General features: G+C 29.3%; 1 protein-coding gene across 2 annotated transcripts in view; it reads right to left on the bottom strand.

The window, feature by feature from the left end:
- Positions 1-227: 227 nt before the first annotated feature.
- The window catches only part of LOC100214852 (golgin subfamily B member 1), a 100,836-nt gene continuing 78,445 nt past the window's right edge, over positions 228-22,618 (bottom strand). For both annotated transcript variants that reach the window (XM_065811006.1, XM_065811007.1), the window contains exons 29-36: positions 14,187-14,244; positions 13,827-13,960; positions 13,453-13,644; positions 13,238-13,378; positions 12,843-13,141; positions 11,051-12,761; positions 2,480-2,890; positions 228-1,408 (exon numbers count right to left, since the gene is read on the bottom strand). In XM_065811006.1, the coding sequence (XP_065667078.1) occupies positions 380-1,408; positions 2,480-2,890; positions 11,051-12,761; positions 12,843-13,141; positions 13,238-13,378; positions 13,453-13,644; positions 13,827-13,960; positions 14,187-14,244 (3,975 nt within the window). In that variant the 3' untranslated portion in view covers positions 228-379. The remainder of the gene's footprint in view (positions 1,409-2,479; positions 2,891-11,050; positions 12,762-12,842; positions 13,142-13,237; positions 13,379-13,452; positions 13,645-13,826; positions 13,961-14,186; positions 14,245-22,618) is intronic.

The raw sequence follows: 22,618 nt of genomic DNA on the forward strand, positions 1-22,618 counted from the left end.
AAACACAAAGTAGTTTTTAACCGAACTATTCAATCTAGTCAATCGTCAAGTTGTTTATTAGTTTTTTAGTAAACACTAACAAATACAATATTTACAATGATAACATTTATTGCCTAAAAGAAACTTTTAAGTTTTTACTAACGCACGTTCTATCAAAGTTATTTGAATATCGTAAAAAAGCGCTTAACTCTTTAACGGACGGACATGATTAAAAAATATAAGAAGCATTTTAACTCTTTTTTTAATTTGTTTAAAATATTACAAAAAGCACTTTCTAAAATAGAAAGAGAGCACTCATAAAATAAATATTTCTAAAACCATACATCATAAAAGCGATGTAGCTAGACCTTTTGGTAAAAACATTGTAAAAAAAGTACTTCTATAAGTTTAGCGAACGTTTACTTTTATCAAATTGAGTGTGCTGTTCTTTAAGACGAACTTGAAGAGACTCTAATTTTTGTATATATTGGTTAAGCGAAGTACTTGAATCTCGATTACCACGAGTGTATACATCAGCAAATTCTTTATTAATCAAAATTGTTTGTGGCGAATAAATATTTGTTCCATCATTATCTACGTCTCGAACAGGTGGAGAGGCATGTCTGAAAACGAAATCAGATTGCGTAGGGGAAGGCCTTGGATATGATCTAGGCGCATCACTGAAATGCTTTAACCCAGAAGAAGTTCGACTTTGATTCAAGATGCTGCTCTTAAGGCTATTTACGCTTACTTCAACAAACCTAGGTGTATTTGAAGCATTACTGTCTGAACAGGGACTTGTATTACTTATATTAGAAGGGGATTTTAATAGATTGTTATTTTCAATGGATGATTCTAAGTCATCGGTTGTACTCTGTTTAGGCCTTTCTTCAAGTCTGGTTATACTATATTTGCTCAAAGTTTGACCATGACTGTCAGATTTATAATTTAAACTCTGGCTGGTAATCATTTTTTCATCAGAGCTTGTTTTATTAAAATACTGTTTATCTAAATCGATTGTTACGGGATTAGGTTGAGCGTAGCTGGATGATGATCGAGTGCCTGAATGGCTTACTTTTTCGGGATTAAATTTTTTATCTAATAATAATTTACTCTGATTGTTATTCTTATGATCGTGTCTTTTTTCTCTTACATCCTTGTATGGATAATCCGCAGAAGACTTGTAAAGACTACGTTGGTATTTGCGTTTGAGAAACTTCATACGCGCTATAGAAACAATGACAAGAGCTGTAACTTTAAACTTCTTGTATGGAGCTGATATACTATTATTTTCTCGAACCATTTTACGAACCAGAGATTGATTACTGTTTCCATATTCATTCAACAAAAGTAACAAATAAGTTTTTTGGTAGGACAAAGCTTTGCGAAAACTTTCAGCTCGAAAGTACTTCAAATACAAACGTTGAACCTAAAAAAATAAGTTTATTAATATATTATTATATTGTTATTATAACTCAACTCATTATTAAAATTGTCAAATTATTATTGTAAAATATTACAAGACATTTTAAATTAGGATAAAAAGAACTGTAAATAAAACTAGTTATCATGAATTTTCATAAATTAAAATTAGTCAATACAATTTTTTTTTAACTTTTAAGTCCTAAATGTAAGTCAAATAACTTTTTAATTTGACTTTAAACTAATTATTTTGGTATCTAATATTATTTCAATAATTTTTAACTTATTTTTAATACTATTTATATTTGCTAACTCAATTTAGCAAATCGATTTTTTATTCGATTTTTTAAAATCGATAATTTAGCAAATCGATTAGACTTATTTTAGTGCTCAAACAAGTACAATTAGTTGGAATTTATGCTTTATTTTGATTTAAAATTAAAAAGTAAAGCGAACTAAAAGATCTAACTATATCTTTTAGTTCGCTTTATTTAATAAAGAATATTTATTCTGAAATCAAAAAAATATTTAGTTCTAATAAATTGTGGCCGAAATGTACACCAGCCTTTTTTTAAACGTTTATCACCAAAAAGGTACCCACAAACTTAATAATTACGCAACTTAGGTTTGTACATTTAATTTTCCAGTTCAAAAAAAAATTTAAAGGATTAAGTAGTTACAAAAAATTCAGAAGAAGAAAAAAACACAGAAGATGAATTTATTAGATCAACAATAGGACATAAAGAATACATGCCAGTGAACAACAATAGAACATAAAGAATACATGCCAGTAAACAACAACAGAGCTTAAAAAATCTAGTGAATTAATCAAATTATGTAAATTTATATTTTTTATAGTGATAACTTGCTTGTAAAGCTATTATATATATATATATATATATATATATATATATATATATATATATATATATATATATATATATATATATATATATATGTATATATATATATATATGTATATATATATATATATATATGTATATATATATATATATATATATATATATATATATATATATATATATATATATATATATATATTAATGGAAAAATTTACCTTTGCAATCGTCCAACCTGCATTTAGCAACTTTAGTCCATTTCCAGCAACCTCAAGAGGAACAGAAGCAAGTCTCTCTTTTAAAATTGTGATTTCATCTTGAAGCTTATTATTTTCAATTAAATGCATTTGATTATTTTCGTCAGTGGTTTTTTGAAGAAAAAATATTTTTTCTTTAAGCTGTACTACTTTTGCTGACAGTTTATGTCCTTTCTCTTCAAATTTGTCTCGTTGAAGTTTAATCTGTTCAAACTGAGCCCGCATATGATCACGCTCTTTCTCCCAGAAATCTCGAAGCTCTTGAAATTTAACATCCTGTTGACGATAGAAAGAAATTTTGTGTTCCAAACGATGAATATTTTCTAAAAGTTGGTCACGCTCCAAATTTATGAAGTCTTTTGAAGATTTATCCTTAAAACAAAAGCTATTTTGTAAGCAAGCAGTGATAAGCAGCAGAAAATTATTAAATATAATATCATTTGAGTTACCATAGCAACCATACATAAATACTATAGAGTTTTACAACTTGATAAGTTATTTTTAGATATAACTATTGGACAATTCTCAATTATATATAAACATCTAAAAAAAATTTGATTAGTATTTATTTAAAAAAAAAGAGAAAGTTCGAGTATTTACAAAAATGTATTTATTAAATTTCTTTTTTTGTTTTAAATTGAACAGGATTTAATTATAGGCTAATAAAGACCAGAAAGTCATTGAAACAAAGACTAAAAAATTGAACCAAAGACCAGAAAGTCAATGAACCAAAGACCAGAATGTCATTGAACTTTGATTTTGTTAAAATTTAGTCTAATAATTAATTTGAATTATTCAAGAATCAAAAGAACCTTGCTTACCTTGTCATTGGAAAGTACCTCATTGTTTTGAAAACCAGAGCATCAGCTATAGTAACCCCTAACAATTCAAATTTTGATTTTTTTCAAGAAAAAAACTTTAGAGTGTCATTATTGCCACAATATATGGAGCTAGTTTTGACATAAAAGATACTTTAAAAAGATAAAACCTATTCTTAAATTTCCTTCGTCTGAAAATAATTAAAAGATATACTTCAAGCAATGAGTTTTTATTATTATAACATTTGTGTTTCTGAAGCTCTTATACTTTTTTAATTAGTTGAAACTCTCTTAATCATAAAGATTTAAATATGAATCTTGTTAAACAAGACCCCCTACGTAAAAACATTTAAATATGAATCTTGTTAAACAAGACCCCCTGCGGAAAAACATTTAAATATAAATCTTGTTAAACAAGACCCCCTGTGCAAAAAATCAGGTCAAGAGTGATTTGTCCAGCAGAAAACAAAAGCAGAGATGTTAATTTATCTTTTTATATTAAAATTAGTTATGCCAACGCTTATGTTTTTGACTTTCTACTTCCTTTTTGATTTTTCATTTAAATATTTAATCACAAACATGGATTTATTAATAAAACATGTAAAAAATTAAAAATTAGCCTTGCAATATTATTATTCAAAAGCACTAAAACGTTTTAAATTTATGTTGTGAAGAATATAAATTGATGATATAATTTATATTCTTAATGATTATAAGTAATAATGTCCCATAGATAACAACTACTAATAGTATATAAAATAATAAAGTAATAACAATATAGAATAATAATTATAATAATGTATAATTATACAATAACAATATATGGTAACAAATAGTAGTAGCAAAAATAATTGTCACAAAAATGACTTCAAAGCTATCATACTAGCTGATACTAACAATTCATAACCAATCGGGATCTGGAAAAACAGTTATTTTTTGAAAATATTTGTTAAATTATTCATACTTCTTTATTACTTTTTTTTTGAGTAACATTTTTTTTCTCATAAAACAATAGACCAAAACAAAACAAAACAAAAAAAAAGAGTAGGAGCTAATCAAAATTTAAAATGGTTGTCTTTATTTTTTCCCATAAAATGTAAACATTTTCTTTTTTTTTTAAATAAATTTAGAAGAATGGAAAAAAATTAAAAACTTTGAAAAATTATTTTTAAAAATTGATTGATTGCCTGCCCAAACCAAAAGCCTGAGTTGTTGCATATTCTACCTTACATTCCTTGTATGTTCTACTTATTTGTCAGTTGATGTGTGCACACATCCTCACATGTTTTACCTATTTATCAGTTGATACTGCAACGTTGCTTATTGCATCATTGCCTTTATAAGTTTAAAAAAACAATTTGAGAGTTTCTTTAATCATCAAACAGTAATCATAAATTAATGTGTGACTATAATACATTTATATTTATGAGATCTAACACATACAATTATAATTCACCAACATTATAATAGAACATTCCCTCTTGGTAAATTAGCTCACAAATCTATAAGAAGTGTTACTTGCCATTTAATACAGTGGTTTTCATAAATTTAGACGCACTCTTATTTGAGAATAGAAATTTTTAGTTTTTTAGCGATAAAACAATAACGAAAAATTTCAGTTTAGTGTTTTTTTATTTATTAGATAAATACATACAGAATACAAAATTTACAAAAAAATACAAATACTAAGTAATAATTAGGTACAACTACATGGTATTAAATAGATAAGACAAAAAAAAATAATTCATAAATTTAGACACACAACACATTAGAAGACGTAATTTATGAACCGCCTTTTACTTTAATACAACTAAGAACTCTTCTTGACATAAACTCAACAAGATTTTTGCACATCGCTTCTGGGACCCTATACCAGGTCTCCTTAAGGACGTCCTTCAGCTGGCCAAGTGTGGAAACTTGAACCTTTGCTAATTCACGGTCAATCCAAGCCCAAATGTTTTCAATCGGGTTCAAATTAGGTGAGTATGGAGGCCACGGTATTGTCTTGATATTATTGTTGAACCTTTGTATAGTATGCAGTATGTGCAGTTGAAGTTATCTTGTTGAAGTTTCCATGGTTTATCATTGAGCATAAGCAGGTCAATTGATGGAATTAGGTTGTTTTCCAGTACTTCTACGTATATATTCTGGAGTTGATTCTTCTGGTGTATGTTTGGCACATGCCAACGCCTTTGTAATTGAAGCATGACCAGATTCCTACCGAGCCTCCTCCACTTTGTATAGTCGGTCTAATGTACCTGGCATAATACTTTTCGTGAGCCATTCATTTGACTGTTATGTTAGATTCGCGATTGATAAGCTCAAAGTTACTCTCATCACTCCACATAATATTTTTCCATTGTTCCATTGTCTAATACCTTCTTTCACGACACCATTTTAGCCTCCTTTGTTTATCATATGGACCAAGAGCGGTTTCTACAAAGCAGAGTAGACTCCAATCTTGTATTTGATAAGTATTTGGCGGACAGTGCTTTGAGAAATAGATGTATTTCGCATTGTATTGAATTCTGTGGTCAATTCTTTGTAACTAATTTTTGGATTAGCTCTGACAGCTCTAAAAAGGGTACTATCGTCCTTTCTGGTAGTTGACAAGGGTCTACCTGGCCTTGTTTTCTCACTGGCACCACCAGTGTGAAGAAAGTTTTGCTTCGTTGTCTGAATGCATTTCTCAGAAAGTCCAATTAACCTGGCAATTTCTCTATTTCTTTTGGTTCCTTCTTTGATGTGAGCAATAATTTGCCATCTTTTACCTTAAGTGATATGCCTTTTGCCCATTTTTCGTATCTTTTTAGTGCAAAACTAGCTTTACTTATGTTTATTTATTAAATAATGATTAACTAATTCCAGGAAGTCATACTTATATAAGGTTTTTTGACAAAATCAACTAATTTAGGCCTATTAATGAGAAATATGGGAAATTAACTATCAATTAACAAGATATAAAACTTTTTTGATTGTGCGTCTAAATTTATGAATAAAATAAAATCAAGCTTATTAACTTTTTTTGTGTTAATTGCTATAGAATTAGTAATAAACATCCTGTAAAAAAATTAAGGTACTCTATAATAGTTTTGATATATAATTTAATAGGAGTTTCACTTCCTCTATTAAATTATATATCAAACATAGCGGTAGCACTTTTATTTTATTTTTAAGTATTTTCTTACGTATATGTAAAAAAAAATAAGTGCATCTAAATTTATGAAAACCACTAAACGTTCTAGAGAATTATTTCAGACTTGAACAACATCATTGATATATTTTCTTTTAGCATTTTAGTTTTATCTTTTGGTCTATAAAGAACATTTTGAGTGAGTCATTTGAATTCTGAAAGTCTGGAATATGCGAGATATGACCTGTATATACCAGATTTGCAGTTTTGATGTCAAATAACAAGATATTTTGCTTTTGTACTACACCTGGACGGCTGGTCACATTTTATTTTTTGAGTTGGTTTTACCCAAACACCCTCTTTGAATTTCTTGTTTACATCATTCTTGTCTGCTTTCCTTGATTGAACAATGATTGAGCAGGTAACTGTTGATCATTTTGCCTATGCATTTAACTATACCATTACCTTGATCTCAATGGGCCGCTTGATATTCTAAATTAACATACCATTCTTCAGCAAAATTTAACATTTTGAACCAAAATTCTTTGTCCATTAGAAGACAAACTGGCAGTTCAAATAAAGAGAATATTTTTTCAAGTTTCCCTACAACTTCAGTAGCTGTTTTGGTTACCATTTTATGCCATATTGTATGCCATGACAGACCACAGTCAATCATTGATAAGTACAGTTCTGCGCCTACATGCCTAATGTTGATGGCAACCTGATTCAAATTTCCTTCTTACATTAATTGACCATACTACCATTTTACAGAGAAGGATGAATAGAGTTGCGCTGGTTACAATTTGCTACTGCTGTTAAAACCCCCTTACGTGAAACATCTTGGTTATTTTGCAAGCAAAGTTGGAATATCCAAGTGACACTAAAATGACCAATTAAATACATTTTTTACATATCTTTCTGTTGAAGTACCTCTGATACACACACTTTTCTGCACCATTTTTTGGAGACTTGTGAAAGTCGATCAGCCAAATTTATTTCAGATGAAATCCATTGTACTATGATCTGGATATCTTATGCTACTTCCTTAATAGTATTCAATTGTCTTTGTACTAACAATTGAGAAATGAAGATTTTTCATGCAATATTCTACCTTCAAATCTGCGTTTAACCATCCCACAGTACTCTTGTTATCACTGTATACTGTATACTAAGTTTTGTTCTCAAATTATCATATTCAGTTCACTTATATTAATATGGTGTGTACAACTCGCCGGCAAAAGTTGTGCTGCATCTTCAACAATTACTCCTCCAATGAGAAGAACTACCGAAGAACTACACCAAGTCCTATGTATGATGTACCACACTAAGGCTCAGCTTTTCCATTCACTGGTACAAGACATTTCCCACCAACCGAGTCCTTTTTTTTTACATGGTGAAGTAACTCTTTCAGTTTTTCTTTACAATCTTTGGAAATAAAATCACTCCAAGGAATAGTTTTAGCTAAATGTTCAACCGATGAAGCTTGTAATTTCAAACTTTATGCCACCAGGTAGTGTCCAACAAGTTTACCTAACTGCCTGAAAAACTGTAATTGTGTGACTGCATTAAAAAATTCGAACTGTACCACATTAACCCATTTACATATAAATTTCCCTAATTTTATTTCTTTTAATACTCAATCCTAAAACACACCCTTTTTTAATTTCTTCTGGAGATTTACATTGTAATCTAAATTTATACAGATACTTTGTAACATTTTATGGAGTTTCTACACTTTCATCAACAAATACATTAACAATGTTGTTAGCACATGCTTTCTGCACGGTTGGGTTTACATTGAGCTTGTGGAAAAGAATTGTGGTCATTACCGTTAGGGCGATATTGATGCAAAAACACATTCTTGTAAAACAATACCATTTCCAATTTATAATCCAATTTATTGATGTGAATTTGAAAGTAGGCTTTTTTAAGATTTTTTGCCTTTTTTTAATTTTCTCCAATGATGCAGTTTCTCCTAACAAACGCCTGCTTTTGCTGTATTACAATTTACAAATTTGTTAAAAGCTCTGAAGTTTACCACTGTACGTACCTCTTTGCCTTAGTTTTCTTGCACAACACACATTAACAGTATTAATACTTAAGTCAGTCCCATTGCTAGTTTGTTATATGGTACAAAATTCAAAAATGATATCATTAATTTCAGAATCTTTATTGCAGTTCCATGATGCTGTTTACTTTTTCCTGTCGAACTTTGCCATGAATTGCTGATGTTTTATTGAGTTTCTTTTGTTCTCTTTACTTCTTGTTACCACATAGCATTTTATTTTGTTCTTTTTACTTCAAGTTGTATTAATAACACAACATTTTATTTCATTTATTTGTAGTTGTAGTAACGACACTATATTTTATTCCGTTTATTTCATTCTCTTTATTTCATTTTATAGAAATGGCACTATATTTCACCGTATCACATGCTAGCATTCTGACAGTATGGTTTTTATCTCCATAGATGATAACTCCTCCAAATTTTTTTAATGTAAATGGAGCATTCCATTTGCTTTCACTTTTAATTATGGCAACAACATTTCTGGGAGAATATCTTCCATTTTACCTTGCAGTTCTGTGCATAATGCCCAAATTTTCCACAATTGAAACATGTAGTTTTGTTTGACGGACACACCAGTTGTCTGGGGAAGTGACGATATTGCTGCAACTACATTATCAAAGCCATCCAAATGTAGTGCTTCCTAAGTTACTCGTTTAAGAGTAACAGCCACCTCCACAACCTTTGCAAACATAAATTCTTCAGTTTGCAGTAATATACTTTTGATTGTAACTCTGTCATTAAAATCTGTGATGAGTTAGTCTTGTATCCATTCATCTTTATAAGTTTTTATCCTTTAACAACTTTGGCAACCCGTAGTGAAAATTCTGTCAATCTCATTACTTGCTTTTTTATTGTTGAAAATTCAAAGAGTAGTATTAAAGATAACTTTGATTTAAAAAGCTTCATAAGGTTTTCCTCAATGTCTTCACAGGTAACTGAGTCATCTTCTGGATATGCGGGCAGGTATAGATCTTTCAGCACTAAATAGATCTGTGGTAGCAAGCATGTTAAATGTTATTTAATATGGTGGTTACCATTGAATACTGGTGGCATAGCTGCCAAATAGCTTGTTGCATCGTTGTGTTTATAAGTTTAAAACAACTATTTGAGAGTTTCTTTAATCATCAAACAGTAATCATAAACTAATGTGACTAATGTCTGTACAGGATTATTTTTAATAAAAATAAAAATAATAAACAATATTCTAGTATATTTAGTTGTGGTTTTGCAGTTTTTTAAAAAAACAATAAAATTTAATTAGTTTCCTTAATTAATTTAATGGTTTTTACATGAAGCTTATTTTATTTTGTCATCTTTAAACACAAAGAGCTGTTAAGAGCCATTTTTACCACGAATACTTGTATATATATATATATATATATATATATATATATATATATATATATATATATATATATATATATATATATATATATATATATATATGTAAAAGAAATTAACCTAGAAGAAGGAAAATGCTGATAAATTAATTAATTTTGGGTGTGAGTATGACAAGCTTGTAACCTTGGGAGGTAATCCTTCTTGTGGACCAAAATAATAATAATAAAATAGGTTATAGGTTTGTAAAAAATTGCTCCAATTCTTTCATGTCATGTTTAAATATGAAAATGACAACCATGGAAACCCATTTAATCTAATCAGTTGTGTTAAAAGCATCAAATGTTGTTATGTGAGTTAAATGCTAAGAGAGTTTTAAGCAGACTTAAATCATACTCTGCATCTTATACTACCATGCAAGCTACCATTTCTAAAACTAAAACAACACTTTAGTGTGAGCATTCCTGATTTCTTTGGAAACTGCCATGACAAATCAGGTAGGGGACTACTTCTAATGCACATGTAGCTGATTTACTTAACCCTTGATTACAAAGGAATCCACAGCAACTAGCCTAAGACAAACAAACTGCTGCTGTCAATAGGCTAAAGAAACTCATAAACGATCATGTTCTTTCCAATATTGATTCACTACCACATGCTGTTAAATCTTTAAAATCAGAACTGCTCTGCAAAAAGAAGCAAAAAAGAAGACTAAGCCTTCAATAGCTAATAATAAATCTTTTCCTTAAATTATTACAAACATGATTTAAACAACTTATAATAAATAAATAAAAAAATTAACACTTTTGATTCCTAGAGATTATATTTACTCAGTAAAACAAAAAAATTGAGTTCTAAATTTAGCTTAAAAATCATTTTTGAAAACAAGTGCATGTTAAAAAGGTGAAAAATGTATTTATAACTAACAAGTTAACAAATGAAATTTTTAACTTTTAAATTTGAATTAAAACAAAATAAAAACATTAATTAAAAGAATAAAATTTTTTTTTCTTAATTCTTAACTTGCCTTCAGAATTTTTATTATGTTACAGTAGTGTACACCCAGTTAGTGTACACATACTTAAATGTGTAAACAATAGAATAAATAAATAAATGAATATATATATATATATATAATTAATTTTCAAAATAGCTATTTTCGATATATAACTCACAGCATTGATTTCATAACAATTTTTGTTCATCTTTTCTTTAAGTTCTTCAGCCAACCTATCAATTTCACTTTTTTTCCTAATACTTCCTTGCTCTGTATTCTCTTGATGTTTTCGTTTTTCCAAAAGTAGGTTATTTTCTTTTTCTAATTCTAAAATTAATTTTTCTAACTCGGCTTCTTTCTCCTTTAACAAATTTTCACGCAAAGACAAAGCGTTATTCTTTGCATTCCATTCTTTATCAAGAGCCCCTGAAACTAGATTATATTTATCTTCTGATTTACGAAGTTGGCGGATTATATCTTCAAGTTTTCTTACCTCAGATTCATTTGACATTTTTATTTTATCAAATTCATTTCTTTGTTGATGTAATTCAACATATGACTTTTTTATTTCAGCATTTTTTACTGACAAAATGCTTTCACTTTCAGTTAACTTATTTTTGTACTTTTGTAGCTCAAGATATGACTTTTCCAGTTCAGCCTCTTTTACAGACAAAACTCTTTCACTTTCAGTTAACTTATTTTTGTACTTTTGTAGCTCAAGATAAGATTTTTCCAGTTCAGCCTCTTTTACAGACAAAACACTTTCACTTTCAGTTAACTTATTTTTGTACTTTTGTAGCTCAAGATAAGATTTTTCCAGTTCAGCCTCTTTTACAGACAAAACACTTTCACTTTCAGTTAACTTATTTTTGTACTTTTGTAGCTCAAGATATGACTTTTCCAGTTCAGCCTCTTTTACAGATAATATACTTTCACTTTCAGTTAATTTATTCTTTAATAACTCAATATGCTTTTCATGTGTATTTAATGTAAATACATTACTTTTCAGTTGACTACTTAAGTCAACATTTGCTTTTTCAAGTACAAGACATTTATCCTTCTCAAGAGCAGATAAAGCTAATCTAAAATATTCTTCAGACTTTCGTAGCTGAGTGATTTCATCATTGAGTTTACTGACTTCAAATTCATTTAGTTTAATTATTTTATCAAACTTAATGTTGTTTTGAGATAACTCGACATATGACTTTTCCAGCTGAGCTTCTTTTACAGATAGTATACTTTCATTTTCAGCTAACTTTTTTTTGAGAAGGTCAATATTTTTTTCATATGTATTTAGTGTAGTTAAACCTCTTTCCAATTGTTCCTGTAAGTTGATGTTTATTTTTTCAAGAGATAAAATTTTATCTTTTAGCAAATTTTTATCACTAAAATTGTCAGTGTCATCATCCTTTATCAACTTTGGATTATCAGATTTACCACCATCATTTTTAAGTGACTCTGATGAATCATTTGATTTTTGAAAAGATTTTCTCTGATCAGAATTTTGTAACAACTTTGTTTCTAACTCACACCTTTGCTTTTCTAACTCTGCAATTTTCAGCTTTTGAGTCTGAACAAGCTTTTCAGAGTTAAACCTGTTCTCACGTTGATTGTTAAGTTCTGTCTCAAAAGCTTGAACTTTCAACTTTTCATTTTCAAGTAAGTCTTTAAGATTTGCTAACTTTTCTTCGCATAAGGCTCTTTTTTCCATTTCATTATCAAGCATTTTCTCCAGCTCATTTACAGAGCAACTATCTTGTTCTAAAAGGTTGTTGAGGCTTTCGCGTTCACTCTTCACAAGATCATGCAGAGATACAACATTACTTTCAGCATCTTCTAAAAGCTTTCTTAAATGGTTTGACTTAGCGACCTCTTCCTCCAAAAGCAATCTATGTAAAAATCACAAACCCAAAACATAAAAATGTATCAGAAACAATATTTCTGAATTATCAAGGTTAAAACTTACGTACCTGGTTTCATTGTTACTCTGTTGATATTGAAGAAGTTGCGTTGTTAACACTTTAAGTGTATCAAACTTGTCTGAATTTTCCAAGCTCAGATGTTTTTTTGCAAGTTTTTCTGCTTCAAGGTTGCTATTTAAGTAATCTAGCTGAGTATTTAACCGGGTGATTTCACATTTTAATTCATCAATTTGTTTATTAAGAAGAACAAAACTGTTATCTGCACTTGTAGCAGAGCGCAGTCTCTTTACTTCATCAACAAGCATTTCACGATCTTTAGAAAGAAGCGTTGTCAATAGCGGAGAAATCTGAAAAAGAATGATTTAAATTGTACATAATTTATTCAATTTAATTAATATATTGGACAATTAATTTGTGGAAAAAAAAAAAGTAAAGTAAGTTACCTCATTGTCAAATTGTTTTTCTTTATCTTTGTCATTTATTTTGTATTCAACAGAAAGAGCTTCTTGTTCTTTTTCAAACAAATCAGCTAATGCATTTACTAATTCTAGCCTGCGATCACCATTATAATTTCCAGATGCTGCCTGAAAACAATGAAAACAATGGTAGCATAAAAAACAACTTTATTAAGCTGAATTAAAGAGAATAAACAACATACATTTTTTGAACTGACTTTAACAACTAAATCTTTTAAACTGTTAATAACAGCGAGTAAACAATTTTTCTCGATCATCCAGGCATTTTGAAGATGTTGCATATTTTGTGAAGATAGTGCCTCATTTAACTCAGGGATACTCATTACCAAATTAAGAACTTCCTCAGCTTCATTTTGAATGTCATTTACCAAAAACTTAATTTATAAATTGATTATTAAAAATAAATTAATTTTGAAATACATTAAACAAGATTTAGTAAATAAAAAATTAAATAAAATAATAAGAATATAATGGTGTAATTAAAACAATGAATAAAAAAGATAAAAAAATATAACATATAAAAGAAAAAATGTGCTATAATACCGTAGTAATGTACCTTAACATCTTTATCAGTAAGATTCTTTATTGTTTCATCTTGAAGTTGTTGTTGATGCTTTAAAAGATTCATCAACCTTTGATGAACTGTTTTGTTCGCTATCTGATTATCTGTACATTCATGCCAAAAACTGTCTAAAAATGTGCAGTTTATTAAAGTTATAGTTTATAACAGGATTGGGCAAATGCCGTCAACATTAATTAGTTTTTTTGTTTTTTCACTAAGTTTTAACTTAATTTTCATTAAGCAAAAATCTTATGAAAAAACAATAATCAACTTTTTAAATAAGTATACTAAAATAAAACAAAGAGTACAATTATTTCATTAAAATGAAGGAGAAACAGTATACAAAGAACTTACCATTTGTTGTTTCATTAACCAACTGAGAAGTCGAAAAATGATTTTGCATCTCAAAAACCTATGCAATTAAAATAATTAAAATAAAAAAATGCAATCGTTATAATATTATTAATAATAATTATAAACATGGAAAAAAATATTTAGACTACAAACAGAATTTATTTTAAAACAAAAATTTATTTATTATCAATGAATAAAACAAAACTCATTTTTAGCTACCATTTAGTCAAATTGCGTAAATACATTTCCAAAAATATAAAATTAGAATTTTTAGCAATTACTAAAACTATTTTTATGCTTTTATTTTATAAAGAAAAGAGATTTTCTTAAAAACTATTATTCAATATATGTATAACAAAAATAAATAAAAATTAAATAAAAAATTAAAAAAAAAAAAATCATTTGGCTACAAAATTAATCAAAAAAGAAAATCAAGTCAAAAAACTATAATAACAAAAATGTGTCAAAAATATAAGGTCATGCTTTTATTCAGTATTTTGCATAATCACCATGTTTTTAGACTCAATACATTTTTACACTTGCTTGAAAACATTTTATGCAGGCTCGAATACCTTTTAGAATAGAATCAAAATGCATACATAAGTACTCTGGAATTTTGTTATAAATTTTTTCCAGTGTAAGTTTCAATTGTGCAACGGTTTCCACATACTCTTTTGATAATTTCTTGTCTATTCATAACCAAATATTTTTGAAAATCTGACTTTTGCGCTTTCCAAAAAATTATCTTAAAGCTTATTTTTCATCACCGCTTTATTATTATATCTGTTAATTCTGCTTGTATAATCATTTTGAAATACTATCCCCTTGCATCCCATGCAAAAATGCATCCCAATATACCAATCGAGCCACCACTGTTTTGTACTCTTGGTAAACAAAATCTTTCCTTATATTTCTCTGAAGGTATTTTTTTAACGATAATTCTTGATTTTTGATTGAACGCCTTAAAATTTGATTTAACGCTATAAAATGACCTTAGTCTTTCTTTACACCACTTAGAAGTGGTGTAAGGAAAGACTTCACTGGTCAGTAAAAGATAAGTCCAAGGTGATTTATAGTGATAAATTAAATTTTGAGGTTTTCAATCATAAATCAAGAATTATCATTAAAAAAATTTTGGTTGAATGAATGGATAAAAAAAATAACTTTTTTTAAAATCCATTCATTCAACCAAAATTTGAAAAATTACAAATTTTATTATAATTTAACAAAATTAAGTTAGGTGCCACTCATACAGTTAAAAATTAGTAATTGGAGTGACACCTAAATAAATTGAACAAAAAAAAAAAAAAAAAAGCAACAAAAAACAACAGCAATATTAACAAATAAAAGCTAGCTTAAATTAAATTAATTAAAAAAGAAAAAAAAAAGTGACTAAATTAAATTTAAATATATTAAATTATAAGACAAAAAAAATATGAACACACTCAATTAATAACAACATCAAACAACAATAAAAAGATGAGCAACTTCAGCACATAACAAATTTTACGCAATCAAAATGACAAACTTAATCTACAAAAAAAATTAATGAAATTAATAATCTTTTGATATTTTTGGAGGAATGTGAAAGGTGTGGAATAATTGCTGGAGATCAATATTCATGTTGTTGTTTTTAGTTTTTTTTTATTATTATTTCGAACATTTTTTGAACTTTTTTTCTTTTAACTTGTGTACTTTGCTTTTAATTGATTTTTGTTTTATTAAACCTTGTTTATTTTTTGTTTATTTTAATTTTTTATTCTTTTTATTTTTTTAAATTATTTTTCAAACTTTTTATTTGTTTATACCTTTTTTATATTTTTCTTGTTTTTCTTCATTTTTAATTGGTCATTTTTGTCCTTTTCCTTTTCTCTTTTTCTTTCTTTTTCATTTCTTCGTTTTTCCTTTTTACAGTTTTCAATCCTATCTGTCATCCTTAAAAGCAGTTTTCTGGCAGTAACATAACAACCAATACCATTTTTATTAAGACACCTAATTGTGCTAAAACTCACACTAACATTAGCTTTATTTCTTTACTTAGCTAACAAGTCTCGGGAGTTAACTTTAAGATTTTCCATTACCCTTTGATACAATAGTCTTTTTTAGACATCCCTAGAATTAAGTTTTGATGACCTGCCAACTCCAGGTGAATCTTTTACATTATTTAAAAGTGTGTAGTATATTAGTAATGTTTAGACACAGCCAAGAGAATCACCTCATAATCTTGCTATTTCTTGTTGACTTTTTGTGTTATCTTTGGGTAGAGTATTTGTCATTTAACTTCTTGTTGATTTGTTGCCTGTTTTTCTGCTAAAAGTGTGCTAAGATAAAGATGTGCTAAAAAGATTTTTTTAAAATTTATTGGTAATTTATATTGGCCAAAGAGAGTATAATTCCTCAGGATTCTTATATAATTAATTTAAGAGTTAATAATTTTAAATTAAATGACCTTATTATTTTGACACATTTTTTATAAGTAATTAATAAGGTTGCATTTACTATGAAATTACAAATAAAGGATAAAGAGGACAGATAAGTGTTACATATCATTAAAAAGATAATTGATTAACTGACTCAGAAATTAAAAAAGTTTTTTTAACTAATTATCATTTAAAAATTAATTAAGAGATAATTAAATAGCTGTCAAAGAATTTTTTGACAGAAGGTCATAAAGTATTAATTTTAAAAGAGACTGGACAACTTCTTCGAGAACAAGAAATAAATTTTTTATTTACCAGTTTTTTGCACAGACCATACCTTTTAGAATACTCTAAAAAACCACATGTAGACAATATTCTGGAATGCTTGGCAAGTTATCCACTTAGGCCACATAATTTGTGGTACTATTTTCAAAGAATGGTCACCGTTTTGGCATAACAAGATGAAGCCAGGTCAGGCATAAGTAAAAAATTGGTCATCATTATATTCTTTAATTAAAAGTACTAGTCATTTCTTGATACTCCAAGTAACAATGCTCATTAACTGCAAGACAACTGAGACAAAGTATGGTTTTGACACCCCTTTATGAGAAATGAACAACCAGACATAGATTTTTTGGTTAAATTTTGCAGTTTTCCTATATTTTACTATGGCAGGACTTTGTTTGACCTTGCATAAGTAACAAATATTATTGCAATGGATTTTGCTGTGAGCCAATTTGCAATGATTACATTTTTGGCAAATTCTTTCTCACTGGTTGTCATTTTGTATTAATATCTTTTTCATTTAATGTCAACTGATGCTTGTCTTTTTTTAATGAGTATTTAATAATGGTTGTACTACATTAAAATATGCAAGCAGCCTGCCTTTGGAAAACTCTAATTATATATATATATATATATATATATATATATATATATATTAGGGTGGTCCTTAAAAATGAAAAGTTGAAATGTTGTGCTCCCACCCCCTAGAATTGTTCGTTTATATGATAAGATGTTTGTGTAAAAATATTTATACATTTGGTTGATGTTTAGAGGTCGCCCAAGCATGTTCTATAAATGTTATTTTGGCTTATTTAAAAAAAAAATTAGTTTATGAAACTTGTTCATGAAACATTGAAACTAATCAACACTTTCACCTTGTGGTCGATTCAGGTGTTTAGTAATATCAACCATCAACTAATAAAGTAATAAGTATTCTTTGATGCATGTTGGTTGACGTCATTTAGCATAAACGTCATTTTTCAAAATATTAATGCGTGTTTTGTGAGATAATTACCAGTTAATGCAATAGAAACGTCTCACTATCTGCAATTCAACTCAGTAAATACAATACAAGGAGTCAAAGGAATCTTCAAACCAGGAATAGTGAGTATAAATTTATCGTTTCATTTTGTTTTTTGCTCCTTGACCAGTTGAAATTGTATTGCGTCATTCGTTGTATTTGTAGGCAGCGCAAAAAATCAATTGCTGTAATTTTTTTTATGCATTGAAAGCAATTTACTACTTATTAATTTTGCATCACTCAACACTTTCTACAATTAATATGAATTTCATGAGCGATTGACCATTTTATCATTTTAAGAAATAGCCTATGGGCCTAACGCATGGCCCATCGCACTGTGTGAACTTTATTTGTTCTTTATTTCACTTTGTAGGCGAAACATGACAACACGTAGTAAGTCGGCACTATATCTCCTGGGTGAACCAACTACTGCAGTTTCCAGCATCCGCCTTGCATCAAATGGTGAAGCACTAGGGCTTTTCTGTCATCATCATCTCAATCTTGGACTCACAACACGCCAAGCATCACCGTATGTGATTGAAGAGGTGACAAAAGTCTGGAACATTGCTCGTATTCCAACTTGCCGGAAGGATCATGCCATTGCCAAGTTGGAGCTACTGTATAAGGAATGGTCAACTCTGAAAAAGCACAAAACACGCCAGTCGGAGTCGCATACATCAAATGAAACCCAATTTTGTGGCAAAATGAACGGTCTCCTTGATATCGCTCACGCTAACGCTGTCACAATGATAAAAATCCAGGAAGATCTCGAGTTTCTTGCCGCACAGCGGGAACCTGGTCGACGAGGTTATATGGGTTCAATTGACACAGCACTGGTAGCCAAGGAAGAACGGAAGGCAAAGCGTACTGAGCTGAAAAATGCTAGAAGAAAACGAGCGAAGGACCAATGGGCTCAGGCTTCAGCCAGTGCAGTGTTGGATGAAAAAGACTACATCAGTGAAGAAGAGCGCATCGATGATGATGGTGAATTCAGGGCGCATAAGTTCTGTACTCCACCAAAAAAAAAAATAAGAGCAACGAAAAAAGTAATAACACCTCAGTTAGCTGCTGCATTAGATCGCACCAAAATGAGCGACAGGAAAGCCACTTTCGTCATTGCTGAAACTGCTCAAAGTTTGGGATATGACATCAGCAACCTCAGTATAAACCGTAGCACTATAAAGCGTGGACGTGAGAGATATCGGTCGGAAATTGCAGCAGCTTTGAAGAACAATTTGTCAAGTGATGTACCGTTGACAGTACATTGGGATGGCAAGTTAATGCAGGATCTTTGTGGCAAAGATCATGTTGACCGCCTTCCAATAATAGTTACAGGTTTTGGTGTCTGTCAGTTGTTGAAGGTAAGCAAGATGGTTGGTGGAACAGGAAAAAATCAGGCGTCAGCGGTAGTCCAAGCACTTCAAGAGTGGAGAGTCCAAGATCGTGTTATTGGAATGTGTTTCGACACAACCAGCTCAAATACTGGAATTCACATTGGGGCCTGTGTTGAAATTGAGCGAGCACTTGGCAAGGATTTGCTGTACTTGGCATGTCGCCATCATATAATGGAGCTGTTGGCCGGAGCTGCATTTACAGCAAGCCTTACCCCTTACTTCCTCGGAGGTTCACCCGATCCAGCACGTGGAATCAACTTCATGGCACCAGGTGCCATGCATCACGCTAGATGGATGTCGAAGTTATATACTCACTCAAAGTCTGGATGTTCCGGTCACAATTTAAGCTCACAGCATTTGAAGAGAAAGGCCTCCGTAAGATGTGCGTCTTCACAGTCATCATATATCTGAAAGCCTGGTTCACTGCACCACTGGCTGCCAGCGCTCCTCGTAATGACCTTCAACTGCTTCAGAATCTCTACAGCTACAGGCAGTTTGACGAAAAAATTGCCATAGCTACTTGCAAGAAGCTTGAACATCACTTGTGGTATCTGTCGGAATATTTAGTGGGCCTTGCCTTTTTCGATCCAAACGTTTCATCCGAGACAAAACGAAACATGGTGGATGCACTACAGTCCAAACAATCTGTTCAACCTGGTCCAAAACAAATCATTCTAAAAGCCAGCGAGTCATTGCAACACAACTTAGAGGACTTCGTAACTTCAAACACTCGAGATCTTCTCAGCAGTCTCCACATTGGTTCTGATTTCTTGTGCGCGGACCCCGAAACATGGGAAGGCAGAGATGATTACAAGCAAAGCACAACAATTGTGAACAAACTTCTGGTCACAAATGACAATGCTGAACGGGGTGTAGCCCTTGTGCAGGAGTTAAATAAACTCATAACCCATGATGAGGACCAGTTCCAATTCCTTCTGCAAGTTGTGGCCAATCACCGACGTCGCTACCCAGATTGCCTCAAGTCAACACTGCAGGCACAGACTGTCTTATAGGCCTGCTAATTTAGTCATTACTGTGGTGATTTTGAACATTGAACAATTACAACACACTACACTAGTAATACTATATCTCTACACTGCCATTACATTAACTATGAGTTAAACACTAATAAGAATACTGTTGAACTGTCACTTCAGTCAATTACTCTTTTCAGAATAATCGTAATCGGTGTTCATGTTTGCTATACCCTATAAAAAGACAAGCTGGGCAACCTCACAACACTGTCTGATTGCATAAATATTTTTTGCAGGCTCTCTTGTTACCCAAAGGAACATTTTAAAAGGGAGCTTAACATTTCAAAAAAAAAATTTTTTTTATTGCTTTAAGGACCACCCTAATATATATATATATATATATATATATATATATATATATATATATATATATATATATATATATATATATATATATATATATATATATATATATATATATATATATATATATATATATATATATATATTAATGGCATCCTAATATTATAATGAAATTTATATATAAAATTGAAAATACATCATTTACGGTGACACACTATTTATTTATCTTACTAAAATTTTATTAATTTTAAATGTGTAACTTTGGCTCATATAGATGGAGCCATTTTCAAACTAAAATACATTACAAAAACTCGTTATTTACAATAATGATACTATTGCTGTGTAAAATTTTTTTTTAATTTAGCAAAAAATGGTTTCCAATGGTGAGTTATCACTAGGTTGTCATTATCCAAAATAATCAAGATCAACTTAATTGCTTAGATATCTGCATTTCAACTAATCATATAACTTTTCTATATACCGCAAGGATGAAATAACATATGCAATTGTAAAACTACAATCGTGTATATCACCATATATTGCAATAGGGATATTTAAAGGTTTTTCTTGCAAGAGCTTGTAAACTTTGCACTAGTGATTAAATAGAAAAATAAATTGAGCTTCTAATTATTATTTTTACGGAAAATGGATATTCTCAGCAACAAATTCTAGGTATTGTAAAACATTACAAACCATCTCAACCAAAAAAATACCAACAAATATACACAATTAATACTTCTAAATTCATATTAATTTATATTAAGATGAGAGTTTCGAAATGTTAGCATAAAAACAGTTTTTTGTTTTGGAAGATCTGATACATATTATATGATATATTATCATATTCTCTCTCAGCAAATATTACATGGTTGTTTTGCATTTTTTTAGTAAAATATTCTATTTTCTATCTGTTGAGGAATTTTGAAAGTCGTCTCTAAAAAATGCATGTGCACCATTAATTTGTGTCAGTTTTCTATAAGGTAATCTAATTTGATGTTCATGCTATACTAATGCACTGAGTAAACTATACTTAGGTGCATTTTACAGTTTTTTGTGTTTAATTTATTGGGATTCAAAATGAAAGTAATAATAATTTCTGAAACAAAAAAAGAAAGTCTAAAGAACTATTATAAGCAAATTTTTTATTTATTTAAACCTCATAAAAAGTTTTATGTCCTCTTGTTTTCCTTACTTAAACAGTGATACAGTTAAAAAAACAGTTGAAGAAATAGTTCAGATGCAATATAAAATAAATAGTTACATCTCAAAAAAATATACTTTATTTAATGATTTTTAAATAATAAAATAAAAGAGCGTCACAATAGTTAAAGTTTTTGTACAATTTATTATTTGTAGAACTTCATTTTGCCCCGAGCAATTATAATCCTATTATGAGTTTTAAGTTATTTGTTTAAATAAAGATGAAAATCAATTTAAATTGATTTCTGATGATTTTAATGGTTATTATTTTTAAAAAAAGCAAGTTGTTCCAAGTGAGGAATCAAAGTATTATAATTTAGGAAACCGTTTGTCTTAATTAAAACAAAATAGTGCTTTGACAAAACCGAATTTATTTCTGAAATAATTTTTCCAGGGCCGGATTTGTAACAAGTCCCATATTTAGCTAGGGAGGGACTAGGAGCCTAGTCACTTGTGGTGTTGAACTAAAATTTTCCCGAACCAAAACATAATTTTAACATTTTCAAGTTGATAAAAATGGCAACCTGCAAATCTTTTACAATTAGGAAAAAAAAAATTATGAGTTTAACTTTTATTTTAAAATTTTACTTTAAAATTTATAAATGAATAATAAAAACTAGTAATTTTCTTGTTGCTAGGTAATTTTTCATATTTATTTTTATTTTTATATTGTTTATATTTTATATATTAGTTACTCACAGATATTTGATGAGTGCCATTGAAGTATATTATTCTTAGAAATTTTTAATATTAAACTAAAACAAAATAACAGATT

This window comes from Hydra vulgaris, chromosome 11, assembly GCF_038396675.1.
Source record: "Hydra vulgaris chromosome 11, alternate assembly HydraT2T_AEP".
NCBI lineage: Eukaryota > Metazoa > Cnidaria > Hydrozoa > Anthoathecata > Hydridae > Hydra > Hydra vulgaris.